At 36.2% G+C, this 13,716-nt stretch overlaps 1 protein-coding gene across 9 annotated transcripts in view; it reads left to right on the forward strand.

The window, feature by feature from the left end:
* Nucleotides 1–13,716, forward strand: part of GAS2 (growth arrest specific 2) — an 87,292-nt gene that overhangs the window by 49,286 nt on the left and 24,290 nt on the right. For all 9 annotated transcript variants that reach the window (XM_015863419.2, XM_015863421.2, XM_015863416.2 and 6 more), the window contains 3 exons: nt 3,784–3,847; nt 8,581–8,725; nt 11,787–11,894. In XM_015863419.2, coding sequence (XP_015718905.1) covers nt 3,784–3,847; nt 8,581–8,725; nt 11,787–11,894 — 317 coding nt within the window. The remainder of the gene's footprint in view (nt 1–3,783; nt 3,848–8,580; nt 8,726–11,786; nt 11,895–13,716) is intronic.

Raw genomic sequence — 13,716 nt, forward strand, 5'->3', positions numbered from 1 at the left:
AAAGCAAAAGAGCCTGTAACTGGCAAAGGATCCACATAAAATATGTTGGACGTGTATACGTTATTTTGAAACCTCCACATTTACTTTCTTCAAGCAAATGGTGAAATTCTCTGGCAGGGCAGCTGTTTTCATTCTTTTTCCTTTTCTTTTTTTGCAGTAGATCTGCATGCTTTCTGTTCACAATGGCTATTTGCTTACGGTCATCTAATCAGATGAATTACTTCCATGTTTGATAGGTGAGGACTGGCAGGTGATTCTCCAGAAATATTTTCTTCGTATATAGCAGATGAAAATAAAAATACAGAGAACGGCATAAAAAGATATGGTAATGGAAAGTGAAGTATTTCAGTTATTATTGAGGCTGGCTTTACTGCATTAATTGGACTTTTTTTTTTAATCTCTTATGCCTATCAGCTTTTCCCTGTTTTTTTTTCCCTAGGAGAGTGGTTTTATCTTTAAGATAGATCTTGGTATAACCATATATTGATATGGTGGAGTTCATGAAGTGGAGCAGTTTCTTAGCGATATGTTATTTTCTTCTCTTTTATTACTAAAATTGAGAGGTATTTGAAGAATGACACAAGATGCTGAAGGATAGCATCATGATGTTGTTAATAAATGGCACTGGAGAAATGACTGACTCTGTCACGTGGCTCCTGTATGCAGCAGGAGGATCTGTATCAGACTTTGCAACTAGTGATCCCATTACAATGACTTTGCTTTCATACAAGTGTTTCATTAGGAAATGCAAGAGTACCATGGAGATACGGCCATACGTATCTTTAAGTAGCACCCAGACTGACATGCTTTTTGTATCTAAAGCCTGTACTTTAATTCTATATATAGGATGGAAATGATAATACTTAGCTCATAGCAATGTTAGAGAGATCTTCCTTTTTCTTGCTCGCTTTACAGTGAGCACCATCATGGAAATAAAACATGCTATAAACTTTAGATGATGTGTAGCAATTTGTTTATGTGCTTATGCACAGATGAAGATGATTTCTAAAAGCCATTTTTTGGCTTTCAATGCTTACGATGTCTAACTGCCTATGAATTGCTACAATCTCAATAAAAGAAGTGTTGCATTGCAAAGGGTTGTTTGCCACACAGTATATCTGGAATTGAATAGCTGGTCTTGTTAAAAAGCTGAGACAGTATAGATGCAGATTGAAGCAGTAAAGAAAATGGGAACTGCTTCCACCACAGGACAGAACAGAATCTCATCGGCACAGGTGTTGTTTCAACCTGAGCTTATAACCTACTGCTTCAGAATGAATTGACTTGTCCTCAGATGGTATTAGTTAATTTATATGTGCACAATTACATATGTGTACGGTTATCAGTGAACAGTACTACAGTTTAAGACTTAGTTATGAGGACTCATACAGATATAATTCCAAGTAATGTGGAATGGCTCTGGACACAAAGTATTGATACTCAAGTTAAGTACTTGGGAATCCGGATGCTTAGAAGTTCTTCTTGCTCCTGTAGGCTGAGGTCTTATCTGCTTACTTGTTGGAACCCAGATAGGTATAGAAATGCAGTGTTGTGTCCCTGTGACTTGCACTCTATTCACTAGGAAGATGGTAGCCTTTTGTCTGGCTGGGCTTTTGGAAAATAGCAAAAAATTTGTTTGGAGAATCTAAATTATTTCCAGTGGGTGTTGCAGTATACAAAGTAATGTTTGTTTTTCTCTCAAGTACCCAAATTCATATGCTGGTATAGTCCTCAGGAATGCTAACGTTTCCTTGTTAGAAGCACTATCACCCTGTTCTTACCACATGGTCAGATGTTTGTTTTTATGCTTGATTATTGCCTGCACAGATTTCCATCCTCTAACAATGATTTCACTGTTTCACTTCGTTGGGTTTTTTTTTTCAATGTGAAATGCATGAACTGTGTCTAGACTATATTGATTTGCTTAGGAACTTGGGAGGAACTTTGGATTTTGATTGAGTGGGAGAGCTTGGAATATCAACGTAAAAACGTTTCCTTTCTTTTTCAAATCTTCTTCCATTTCAGTCCATGAATCCTTTTGGAAGCAATATCACTCAAGGCTCTTTTTTCTTCCTCCTTTCCAAAAGCTATTCAGATGCATATATATGTGAACTGCAGTTCAGAAGTGTTGAACTCCCCTTGGCTATTCCAAAACTGGTTTACTGTAGTGGCAATTTCAGGGATGCCTCGCTTCTTCAAATCAAGTTTAATTTTGGGGTCATTCTATCTGTTTTGGCACTCTTTTAGAGCAAAAGTATATATTTCTAGAGTCATGAATATGGCGCTCCAAAAAGTACTGATTATTAGGGAAGATTCAAGGGAAAATATTGAGAGTAGCTGTATGTTCGAGTCTGTGTCTTTTATATTCTTCCTCACAGACGACTGAAGCATGAAAAATAGTTTTCCTAGTATAATGCCATTCTAGTTTTCATGCTCTTTAGTTTTAGTTCAGGAAATATATTTGAGTGAAACTAGAGGGAAAGAATGCCTACATCTTTAATTGCTACACTAGTGAAAGACTTAAGGGTGAGCCTTCAATTCACGTAACTTAACACAGTTTTATTCAAGTCAGCGGAGTGAGAAATTCAAGTTGCAGAAGTTTGTGTGTGTAGGCAGTGGCTGTTTAGAGATACTTAACTCTGGATTCTATTTGCTTTTCATACATACAGTATAGGACAAAACAATGACTTCCACAGTTTTTAACAAAACATGGGGCTATCTTTTTCAGTTTTCTCTTCTTTCATTTTAGTTAGGTGCATTATTAGAAAACTAAAATGTTCACACAGTAGATGCTTCAGCCTCTACTCAGTGAAAAGAAACCCATTTAGTCGCTCGACTTATTTTTTCCATTATGTGTGTAATGTGTAAGTCTTTGAGTTATTACAATACAAGGGTTATTCTGCAGTAGGTATTTCCAAAGAGATGATGATAATATACTCCTCTATTTTATATTATTTTTATTATTCCATACTTAGTCTCTCTTTCTGGGTTCTGGAGAAGCTGATAATATACAGTTAAAGGCCTTACTTCATATGTTGTTGGTTGGTTTTTTTTGCTTATATATTTTAGTAGACTGTTCTGCAAAGCACCGACTATCTGAATTTTATTAAGATGATAGTCCAAGAAAATTCTGTTTATCTATGATATTTCAGAATACGAAGTTTATGCTGAGTTATAGCAGCTTTAAAACATGTGATGTGAAAATCCAGGCTTTAAAAACTTTTATCTATAAAAGCAAGTTTTTTGTGTGATCGGGTTTCCTTATGATGAGCTGAATTCCTCAAGTACCCTCATTTTGTATTTGCTGTAACAAGAGATGGATAGGAAATTGATGATCATATTTATGGTGATATATGTCATTAATGATTTTTGGTCCTAATTCTGAAATAAGTAGGCTAAGAAAAACAGTGACCTAAAAGATATAAATTTTCTTAATTTTTAAAGGGTGGGGGCCTGGGGGGGAGCACCATCTAATTATTAATCTATCTTACATGTTGTTAAACAGATTGCAGGTTGCCAAATATTTTGTGATTATTTATTATCAGAGGTATTTTTCAGAGTAGTCAAAGCGTAATTAAATAGGAACTTCCTAAATTGCCTGTACTCGAAGAATCATTCCTTAATCCTATATTTTTTCACTCCAATTCCAATGCTAGGCTGAGAAAAGCAACTTTTATATGTGTCATGTGTTATAGATGTGGATGGTTCAGTTGTGTTCATTATAAAGTCTTTAAAGAAGCTTTTATTTATAACTGTTTTCTGTCTTCTTTTTTGCTTTTCCAGTTCTTCACAAGCAACCAAGAGAAGTGTGCCTTTGTTTGCTGGAACTTGGACGGATTGCAGCAAGGTAGGTGGAAATATTTAAAGAATGTAGAAACATTTACATTCTTGACAGCAGTGCTTACAGAGATACGACCTAAATCATCACATCTCTAAATTTTATGCTCATTAGATTCAAGAAGAATGCTTGTCTTGATATCACTCAAGAATATCTTTTGGGCAGTTGGTAACAAGGATAATGAAATGTCTGTCTTCACCTTAGGGAAGGTATTTGTTGTTTGTCCTTATACTAGGAGAGGAAGGAGTTGAAAATTATTTTCCAAATAAAGCTTTGATCTGTTTGTTCTTCTAATGGTCATGTTCTCTATAAACAATTGTGATTTAATTAGCTTTGCTGATAATAAATCAGTCTTCAGATGTCCTGAAGCTGACCTATGAAAGCAACACTGACTCTGATCTCATTTATTTCAATAAACACAGCTCTGATTCTCACCAGCAGAATCAAGGCAAGAATTGAAAAAATGGTCTGTGTTTCATCTATGTCAGATGTCCTCATCCAGGCAGGATCCTCACTATGTTTTAGAATTAACTTTTGCTGTTAAAATGCCTCTGGCTTTTGATAGACTATCAAAGTGATGGGGATGAGAATGTGATTGTTTTTTATTTTTTCCAATTTTTGCTGATGTGCTAGTGCAGCGTCTAGGACTTGCTATGAAATATCTGAACAGTTGTGCTGCTGCTCACTTTTAAACGTACATTAAGATTAAATGAAGCTGTGCCTGTTGAAGTGAATTGTTGTGTTTCTTTTTAGATTTTGTTAGTTTCTGTAAAATTCCTTGTGTTTACAGTCAGTGTGAAGGTGGGGCCCACTTCCTTCCTTCTATATGGACTAGCGTTCTCATGTAGGTATTTTATGAATGTTCACTTGGGAAGCTACTCAACTAAATTTATCTGCTGGTCAAGCTTCAGAAATGCGTTGTTAGTGGGAATTTGTGCATCAAAAGTATTGGTAAGAATAAGAACAAATTTCCAGTTCAACGGGGTTTTCCATTCTTTCAAAAATGTGATGCCCAACATAATGTAAACTTAAATTGTCATGAACAAGAGCCTACTGTTCTCTTTGTGTTTGATAAAAGTCAATTTTGACATATTCAGCTTTACCTGATGAAATGTTACACTCCCAAGATTCCCAGCCTGGAGATAGATTGCTTAGCTCTGAAAGACGTCTTTTCAGTGGTGTAGATCAGAAATGGCTGCTTATTTGATAGTATCCAGCTTGAGTTCTGAATGAATGTCAGTTCTTATGTGGTGCTGGATTCTGTTGAAGGAAGTTAGGTTGATCTCATTCTGAAATGAGAGCTGAATTCTGAACAGATATACAAAGGAACTAAGATTCAGCATTTCCCATCAGATTTCTGTTGTCTCAAGCTTCTATTTCTCACGTACAACCTTCTTCAGTTGTGAAAAATAATTCCTGAACCATACAATGTTTGTATTTATTAAACTTATCTATCCCAAGGTCTTTATATATTTTGTATGTATTCAATATAAAATATATTAACAATATTATATATATTTTCTTACTGTATTCACTTCTTATTTGTAGCTTTGAGGTCAAATAACGTATGTCCATATACTTGTCCCTGTTCTAATATTTTTTCTTTGAAAACAAATGTAAAATATTTATAATCTCTTAAGCTTACCAGGGGCGCAAAAACTGCTGGAGGGAAATATCAGGTTAGTAAAACAGAAAAGTAAATATTTGATCTCAATTTTGCTTGAGCTGTGGTGAACTATAACTGTTGTGGGAAAGGAAAATAGTTTCTTCCTCGAAGTATAGGAAAGAACATATTCAACTGACATTGCTGTTGTGCTGCTTTAAATGGAGGGGAGGTCCTTTCATGTTTGTTTTATAAAGCAAATTATGTTTAACAGCCTTCTGGGTTCTGCTCTTTGGAAGAGTCGATTGAGTATGATCGTAGAATGTGTTGGGTTGGAAGGGACCCCAGCCTCCAACCCCCTACCCACAGTCAGGGCCACTGACCTCCAGATCTGGTGTTAGACCAGGCTGCCTAGAATCCCATCCAGCCCAGGGAATCGCCACTGAGGTCTTTGAAAAAATGCCTCAATATTTTTCTGGAAGATTAGAAGAGTGAAAAAAAAGAGCAACTTTGGATTTTCTCTTCTTTTTCTGTTCTGGAAGTAGAAAACATGTACCTCACTAGGAGCCAGTTCTTAGTGTGCTCTACTGGCATGATTAATGTTTTTCTTCAAAGTCTATAGTTCACATAAATTGGTCCAGTTCATTGATCTTTTCGAAAATGGGTTTGGGTCTGAGACAGCGGGGAAAGGGATGGGGGGTCATTGCAAGACATAGTGGAATTTAGTCCTGCTCAACATGAACTTGTTCAACAGGTGCTCTGTGGATAAGGGAGGACAGGTGCTAATTTATCTATGTGTTAATAATACTTTTAGTATCACCCTGCATTGTGTCCTGTGAGACAAAGAGATTATATAAGCTGGAATCAGCTTAGTTCAGAGAGTGGCATTGTAAGGCCCTGCTGGCTCTCAGTGGCATTTTATCGGGGATTTATATCACTTACTGTTTTCATTTATAGTCTAGATATTGTGACAGAAGATGCCTCAGCATGTTCATAGGTGGATAGGATACTGGGAGTCAAGTCTGTTGTGGAGTTGCCCAAAGGTATCTTGACAAGTGGAGAAAAAAAAGCAGAAGGAAAAAAAACAGGCTGACAAAGAAACTTATTGAAACTAAAATTAAGTGTACGTGAGGTAGAATGCCTGTACAGGTTAGGGACAGCCTGTCTGAGCAGCAGCATTGCAGGTGGGCCTGAAGTTCTACCAGAGACTGGACAAAGGCAGCATTCAAGAACTGCAGCAAGAGAAATTCTGACTATACACACTACAGGAAGAACGAAGTTATGTAGCTCTTCAGGGAGCTAAACAACTACCACAGGTCTCTTGCAATTACTTTTGAGCAATTTAGAGATTTCTGGTATTGTATTCAGTTTTTCCTTAGTAAAATAAGAGAGGGGAAGTGGTGCTCTAAGACGTCTGTTAGAGATCACATTACAGCCTGATGCTGCTTCATTTGTAGTTATGAGAAAGCAAGCTAGAAACAAGTAGAAAAGGAAATGCTCAGCATGCCTTCCAGAGCAGAATTTGCACCTCTACTGCATGACGGTCTCCTCTTAGAAAAGATGTTTTTGCAATTCTGGCTGTCTAGCAGGTTGATCCATTTAATATCCATCTAGGTTGGTTGCATGTCGGTGGGGGGGAGGGGGAACTGTTTATTTGTCATTCATCTTGCAGTTGAAGAAATCTGGAGCACCGTAAGCACAGGGAAATTTAAAATCCTGTCACAATGATGAAAATTAGAGATTATTAAAAGCAGCAGAAGTAACGAAGCAATATTGCTTGGGAGAGTGGAGGAGTTTTATTTGATGAGTAAGGCTGCGTGCAGGTGTAGGCCTGGAGCCCAGTGGGAATTTAATGATTTACAGCCTGTCGGCATCTGCAGACAGACAGGAAGTAAATGAATTGCATGTAAGTACTTGCTTCAGTGTTGGCAGACTTTTTGTTAGGCAGACTGCACTGCAGTTACAAGCCAATGTAAGCACAGATTTGGTTCTTAATTTTTTTTATATTAATTTACTAGGCAGCAGTGTGACTAAATTTAAACTTATCATGAAAATAAGACTGTGCTTTTATACCTTTTCCTTCTATGCTTTTATGTTACTGTGGTACTTAAATTAAGTTTCAATAATGTGCTTATTATTGGTCAATATTGTAGTGTCCAGATCTTTACCTAGATAAGTCAGCATACTTCTGCATCTGGCCTACTATGGAAGAAAATATTATTTCATTTATACAGTTTGTTATGAGAAGTATAAATGACATTATGGCTTCTCCAAGACAAAGCACTTCTCTAGAAAAAAAGCAAACTTTCAGTTATTTTGGTTTTGGGTTCAGTGCTGGCAAAGAAAAAAGCAAAGGGGAATTATCAGTGTTTAGGAAAATGATGGGCTTTTGGACTCCGGATATCTGTCTGAGCTCTGCTGCTTGCTCTGAGATGTTGACTTAATCATTCGCCATAAAGCTTTCAAAAGCAGATTTTGTTTTAAAGAATCTCAGTCTCCAAGAGCTGTGCTTGAGATTCTCCATGCCAAAGTTGCATGTGTTTGTTTTTGTTGGAGCTACGAGTATTTTGCCACTGTAAGCAAAGGTCTGAAGTTTGGCTGTGAAAATAGGTTAAGAAAAAGCTCCAGTCGGTTGTGAGAAGTACTGGCTCTGTGTCAATTTATTGGTCTGTAAATCCAGTGCAATACACAAGTCCTGAACTGTTCTTAATTCTTTTCCAGTCAGAATTGTGTTAAAAACACATACAAAAAGGCAAAAAAGATAAAACCTATAGGAAAAAAAACAATGGGAAATGCAAGATGCTAATGTGCAGAACTTCAAGTCTTATAGTTTACAGCACTTTCAGGCCTATTGTACTCCATAAGTTAGTAAAATTACTATATTTGTAATATATTTGTAATATTATATACAGATGTATATAATCAAACTATATTTACTTTAAATTTTAGTAACAGCTACCATTTCATGTAATTGCATTAATCTGTAATTATAGCTTCAGAGGTTGATATATCTTGTGCTTGTTTACTGATGTACATAGCAATCTATTATTGCACAGTTAAATGATATAAACAATTGAAATTCTCTGCCTCAATTCAGGATATGAATTACTTTGTTAATTTGTTTGCATGTTTCCAAAAGGTTTGGGGTGGAGCCTCCTGGATTAATAAAGCTGGAAAAAGAGATCGAACAAGAGGAAACGCTTTCAGCCCCCCTTCCATCTCCCTCACCATCACCAACAAAATCTCCTGGGAAGAAGAGCACAGGGAAACTGTTGGATGATGCTGTAAGTTGTGGGGGAAAGCTTCTCAGCTGATCTGTTCCCTTTTGATGTGCTCTTGTATGCACTTAAATGCAGAATATACAGAGGCTTCAGTTTAAGATTGCACTGTATTTTAGAGATCTACACACTGATAGCATTGATTTGCTTTTGACCATGGTTATTTATGCCTGAGGCTTGGAAAAAAAAAAGTAGCATTGTGTAGAAGATCTGCTTTTTAGCCTAGCTTGGAGTTAAAGGCCAAGTTCCCTTCTTATAACTTTATTGTCTTTTTCTGTTGACTGCTTATTCATCAACTCCCACTTGGTGTTTTGTCTGAGAAAGGACTGAGTCAGGACTATGAGAGTTGGTCCCAAAGCCTTGTACTGATGGTTAACACTTAAGCTGGGCTGAGATAACTTCTGTGCTGCTCTTCTGCCTGTTCCTCAGATGGTTAAAAAAACAAAGAGCTTTTTTTCTTCTTCACTGTTAGAAAGAATCTTGCCTTGAATTTCATTAAACTCAATGCATTATGCAGTAGCATTCACATCTCAGTTGCAAGCTTCAGAGAGGTTTATTTGAAACTACTGCAATCGCGTGAAAAGGACACATTTTGAGACCACGAAAAGGTTAAACTTGAATTGTACAAATATATTCTATAAAAAGAAGCAGTTACTATAGTAACGGCTGTGTTACAAGGTAGATGTGCCACCTGGGAGTTACAAAGCACTTCTTGAAAAATCCATGTGCTGCTTTTTTTTTTGTTAGGAAAAGCAGATGGGGTATAATGTTCGTTCATTTTATTGAAATACTTTGTCCTATTTCATGCACATAATTACATTTAGATTGGTTTTACATTTTGTATTTCTTCCTCAACTTTTCAAAAGCACTTGCTTATGTTTCAACAGATTTGAGAAACAACAATTATGTGCAGAAGACTGGGGGTGCCTGTATCTTGCAGTAACAGAAAAAGTATGAAGGTTGTCTCCAACCACCTCCTTTAATTTAGAAAGCAGTAGGGATAGAAACATAATGAAATTCCTCCAGCTAGATTCCTGACCCTCACTGCCCCAGACACTCACACCATAAAATAGCAGCAGTGCTTTCATATAGTCCAGACACAAAGTAAAATAGGATATAATTCTTTGCTCTGCTTCCTTATTTGATTTCCAAATTCCAGTCAATAATACTTCTGTGTCCTCTGGGATAGTAAGGTAATGGAAGCCTCAATGGCAGGATCAGCAGCGAAGGTCTCATTATCCTCTGCTTTACACCAACATAAATCTGTTAGCTTTCATTCCCAGTGTCTAGTACAGCTTTTTGTTTTTGCTTACACAGTTCAAAACAACCTTGAACTTGTCTTTGTCTGTTTTGTCTTTTTACTTGTTCAGATGAACACTGGTAGATATAATTACGAAGGTATATTTCACACTATCCACTTTCAGTTTGGAATATCCATTGTGTCTCTAGAGGTGATAACTACTGTAGGATATTATGTCAGAAATCCTTGATCAACTGTCAGCGTTCAGAGAGCTACTGTGAAATGGACTAGGATTGTGTTTAGGGGCCTTGCTGCCACATTCCAAGAGGTGCAGGAATGTACTTTTTGCACCCTCAGCAACTTACACTGGATTTATGGTCATTGGCTTTATTCATGTGATACCTTTTGTAGCTTACTGTCTAAATAGTTGGTTTAATAACACTCACCGTTTGTTCATTAGAAACACTAGAATAATTGGTCTTCAAATTGTGGACAACTCATTTAAACAATTATTGTGTCAAATACATGTAGAGTCCAATTGCTAAGTGTAATTTGAAAATGAAATATTTTTCACAATAAAATATAGTGTCCTACAAAGTAACTCACAACCTAAGAATTAGCAATTCATGAGAGGCTGAAGTCAAGCTAGGGCAGTTGACAAGAAGTAGAAAATTGTGGAGTCACATCTGGCACAGATAAATCGGAGCACTCTTGGGGCTCCTTTAATTGTTTGTGATTGCATTAATGCTCTACAGTGGGGATTATCAAAGGGTAGTTAGCAATACTGGTACACCTTGGTGAGGATATGTAACTGCATAATAGTTCTCTCTGTCCACCTTTTCTAAAGTGCAAGTGCCACGTGGGAGTATTGGGTAGGACCTTTTATCAGTAAGCCAAAATTCTTCTGTATTTATTATATCTATTTAGAAAGCAGAATACATCACATGCTTCATTTTTTGTTAGCTATAGTGGTTCTTTGACAGGTCAACTGATTCACTGTGAAATACTGAGTGTGTATTTACAGAAGGTTGCTGAACTCACATTCAAGAGGTTTCATACATTTCAGTTAAATGTAGCAAATTTTGTTTAACTGTGTGATACTTGTCTCTTTTACTTCTTCGCAGCTGTAAAATCCTTTTTGTCATTGGAAGAACTGCAATCTGGGATTACAGGAAAGTTTTAAAGCATCAACATTCTCCATCTATTTAATAGATCTGGTTTTTAAGGAGTTGAGCACATGTGTTCATATAATGCTAATGTGTTTTTTTTTAAAATTGATTTCACATGCCTTACATTTCAAGTCAGGTGAATGTCTGCTCCTTGAGTCTGGTTAAATTTGGTGCAGCTCCTGGAGGATGCACCTAGGCAATCTAATGTGCCTGTTAGTTTACTATGCTTCCTATAGTGATCCTAAGGCTAAATGTGAGCAGCCCTTTTTAACTTATGAATCCCTTTTCATCATCCAATTCACATTTTAATAATACTGTTATGGTCTTTCATACCTGTGCAAGAGGATCAAATCCTCAGTTTTTATTCATAACTCATGCAAAGTTCTCAAGAAATTCAATAGAGATTTGGCTTGAGTGAAGAATTTGCCGTTTTCCCTTCATGGAGCTGATATGCAAAATAATATTTTTCAAAAATAAAGAAAACTATTAAAACTGTTGAACTATTAAAAAATGTTGAGATTGAAAAGGTAGTTTAAAAAAAAAATACCAGCATCGAAGACTTAAATTAATGTTGTTGTGTTATAATAAATGTTCTCTTGAATGTTTTCTCCTCCAACATTTTACTTCCTTTCACCTCCTTTGTTTTTTGATTTTCCAGGTTAAACACATTTCTGAAGATCCACCTTGTAAATGCCCCACTAAATTCTGTGTAGAGCGCCTTTCACAAGGAAGGTACAGAGTTGGAGAGAAGATTCTCTTTATTAGGGTAAAAGTTTTATTTTTATCTGTTAACTCCCTCCTTGGATATGTTTTTCTTCTTAGCCAGTGCTGACTCATTTCTCTGATACCGTAGGAGAATAAAGAAACTATGTTAGGTTAACTGACTTGTGGATTTATTAGCATCTGGTAGATCCTTCCAATTACAGGTCATGGAATTTGTTCTGTCTTTGATCAGTGGCAACCGAGGAGCAAATGGTCACAAATGGAGATTGACTTCTAGCTTTGTTTGAAAGAACATCAGCTGTGTTGGCCTTTCTCCCATATTACATTGACTTATACTATTTGGTGAGTCAGGAATGAGGTTAAAGGTACAATGGTCATTGCGTTGTCAAGTTGTGACTAAGGTGTCTTTTTCAGTAGGGGGAGCAAAACATTAATGTCATATTACTTCAATCGATTAACTCATTTCCAAACTAAGTGTTGTATTTAATATTCGATATGAATTATACTAACTCCTGTACCACAAAGTCAATCTTTAATGTAAATATCTCCTTGCATTATCTGGCTGAATTTAGCAAAAAGAAAAAAAGCTTTCTCAACTCAATTTGTATCCTCTTTGTGTATGCTACATGTATTTTTATGCCAACAATATGAATATATTCCAATCCTCTGATTTTTATGATATTGTGGAAAGAACATGATTTGTATTACGTTTCCTGACATTTTCCATTTCACTGTCCACATGTGCTGTGTTGTATAACAACTTGATAAAATGATACATCTTGCTATTGAGAACTGTTAACCTTATTTTGCAAGAGGTGTGAAAATGACCTCATAAAGTGAGGATTTAGCACCTGCAAGAGCAAAAGTCGGAAGGACTCCTTCCCATCTGTTCCCAGTTCAAACATCAGAGTCATTAACTTGCACTTAATTTACACTGAAGTCAAATTTAGATAAGGATTTAGCTTGCCCCATGTATGTGAAGTTGAGAACATGTTATAGTATGCTGAATAGGAACTGAAAAATCCCATTTAATTCATAGCTGAGAATGAATAAGAAATACAGGATTTGTGAGAAAGAGTCTGAGATTGCAACATGCTGGGATAAAGGATTAATAACTTTTCTGTTTCATAGCCAGCAATATTTCTTTTTAATTCTGCAATATTTTAGGATACTAGCTTTAAATGACTTGAAAAAAGGTAATTTCATTAACCAAACTTCCTGGCAAACTGGGAGAGATTTAACGCTTATTTTCTTCCTTTCAGTTTTAATTTAAAATAACAATATCAAAGTATTTTTAATCTTTCAGTTTTGGTAAACTGAATTGTTCTGCCAAAATGGTGAGTGTCAAATTCCCTTTCACTGGCTTCTTTATTGTGCAATCTAATCCAACTCAGATGTCTTTCCAAGTTTGCAAACAAAACGCCCTTTTCATATTACTCCATTCCATTCCAAGTAGGATCGTGCCAAAAAATAACAATATACATTAGACACGAATCTACAGTGTTAGAGATCATTCCTACAGCATTGATATCAATGGAAACTTGACAAGAACTTCAGTGGGAACAAGTTTATTTTTTGTAGGTTTTAGAAATCATTTGTCTTGGGTTTTTGTTAGCTTGAATCTTGCTTCAGAATACTTGATCACAGTAAGTTTTTACTCTTCTATATATTTTTATTGTGTGCATGAATAGATTTATTAGCATTTCTTTGGAATCCTTTTGATGTTTCCTTATGAGAAAGCATGTTAGAGATGCATAGCTGACTGCTAATTTTGTTGATATTTGGCACCCTATTCTGGTGCTGCAGAGACAGTTCCTCTTATGTTATATGAGCCATGTAGAGCATGACGGTACCAATTATAAGCC

Source organism: Coturnix japonica, chromosome 5, assembly GCF_001577835.2.
Source record: "Coturnix japonica isolate 7356 chromosome 5, Coturnix japonica 2.1, whole genome shotgun sequence".
Taxonomy (NCBI): domain Eukaryota; kingdom Metazoa; phylum Chordata; class Aves; order Galliformes; family Phasianidae; genus Coturnix; species Coturnix japonica.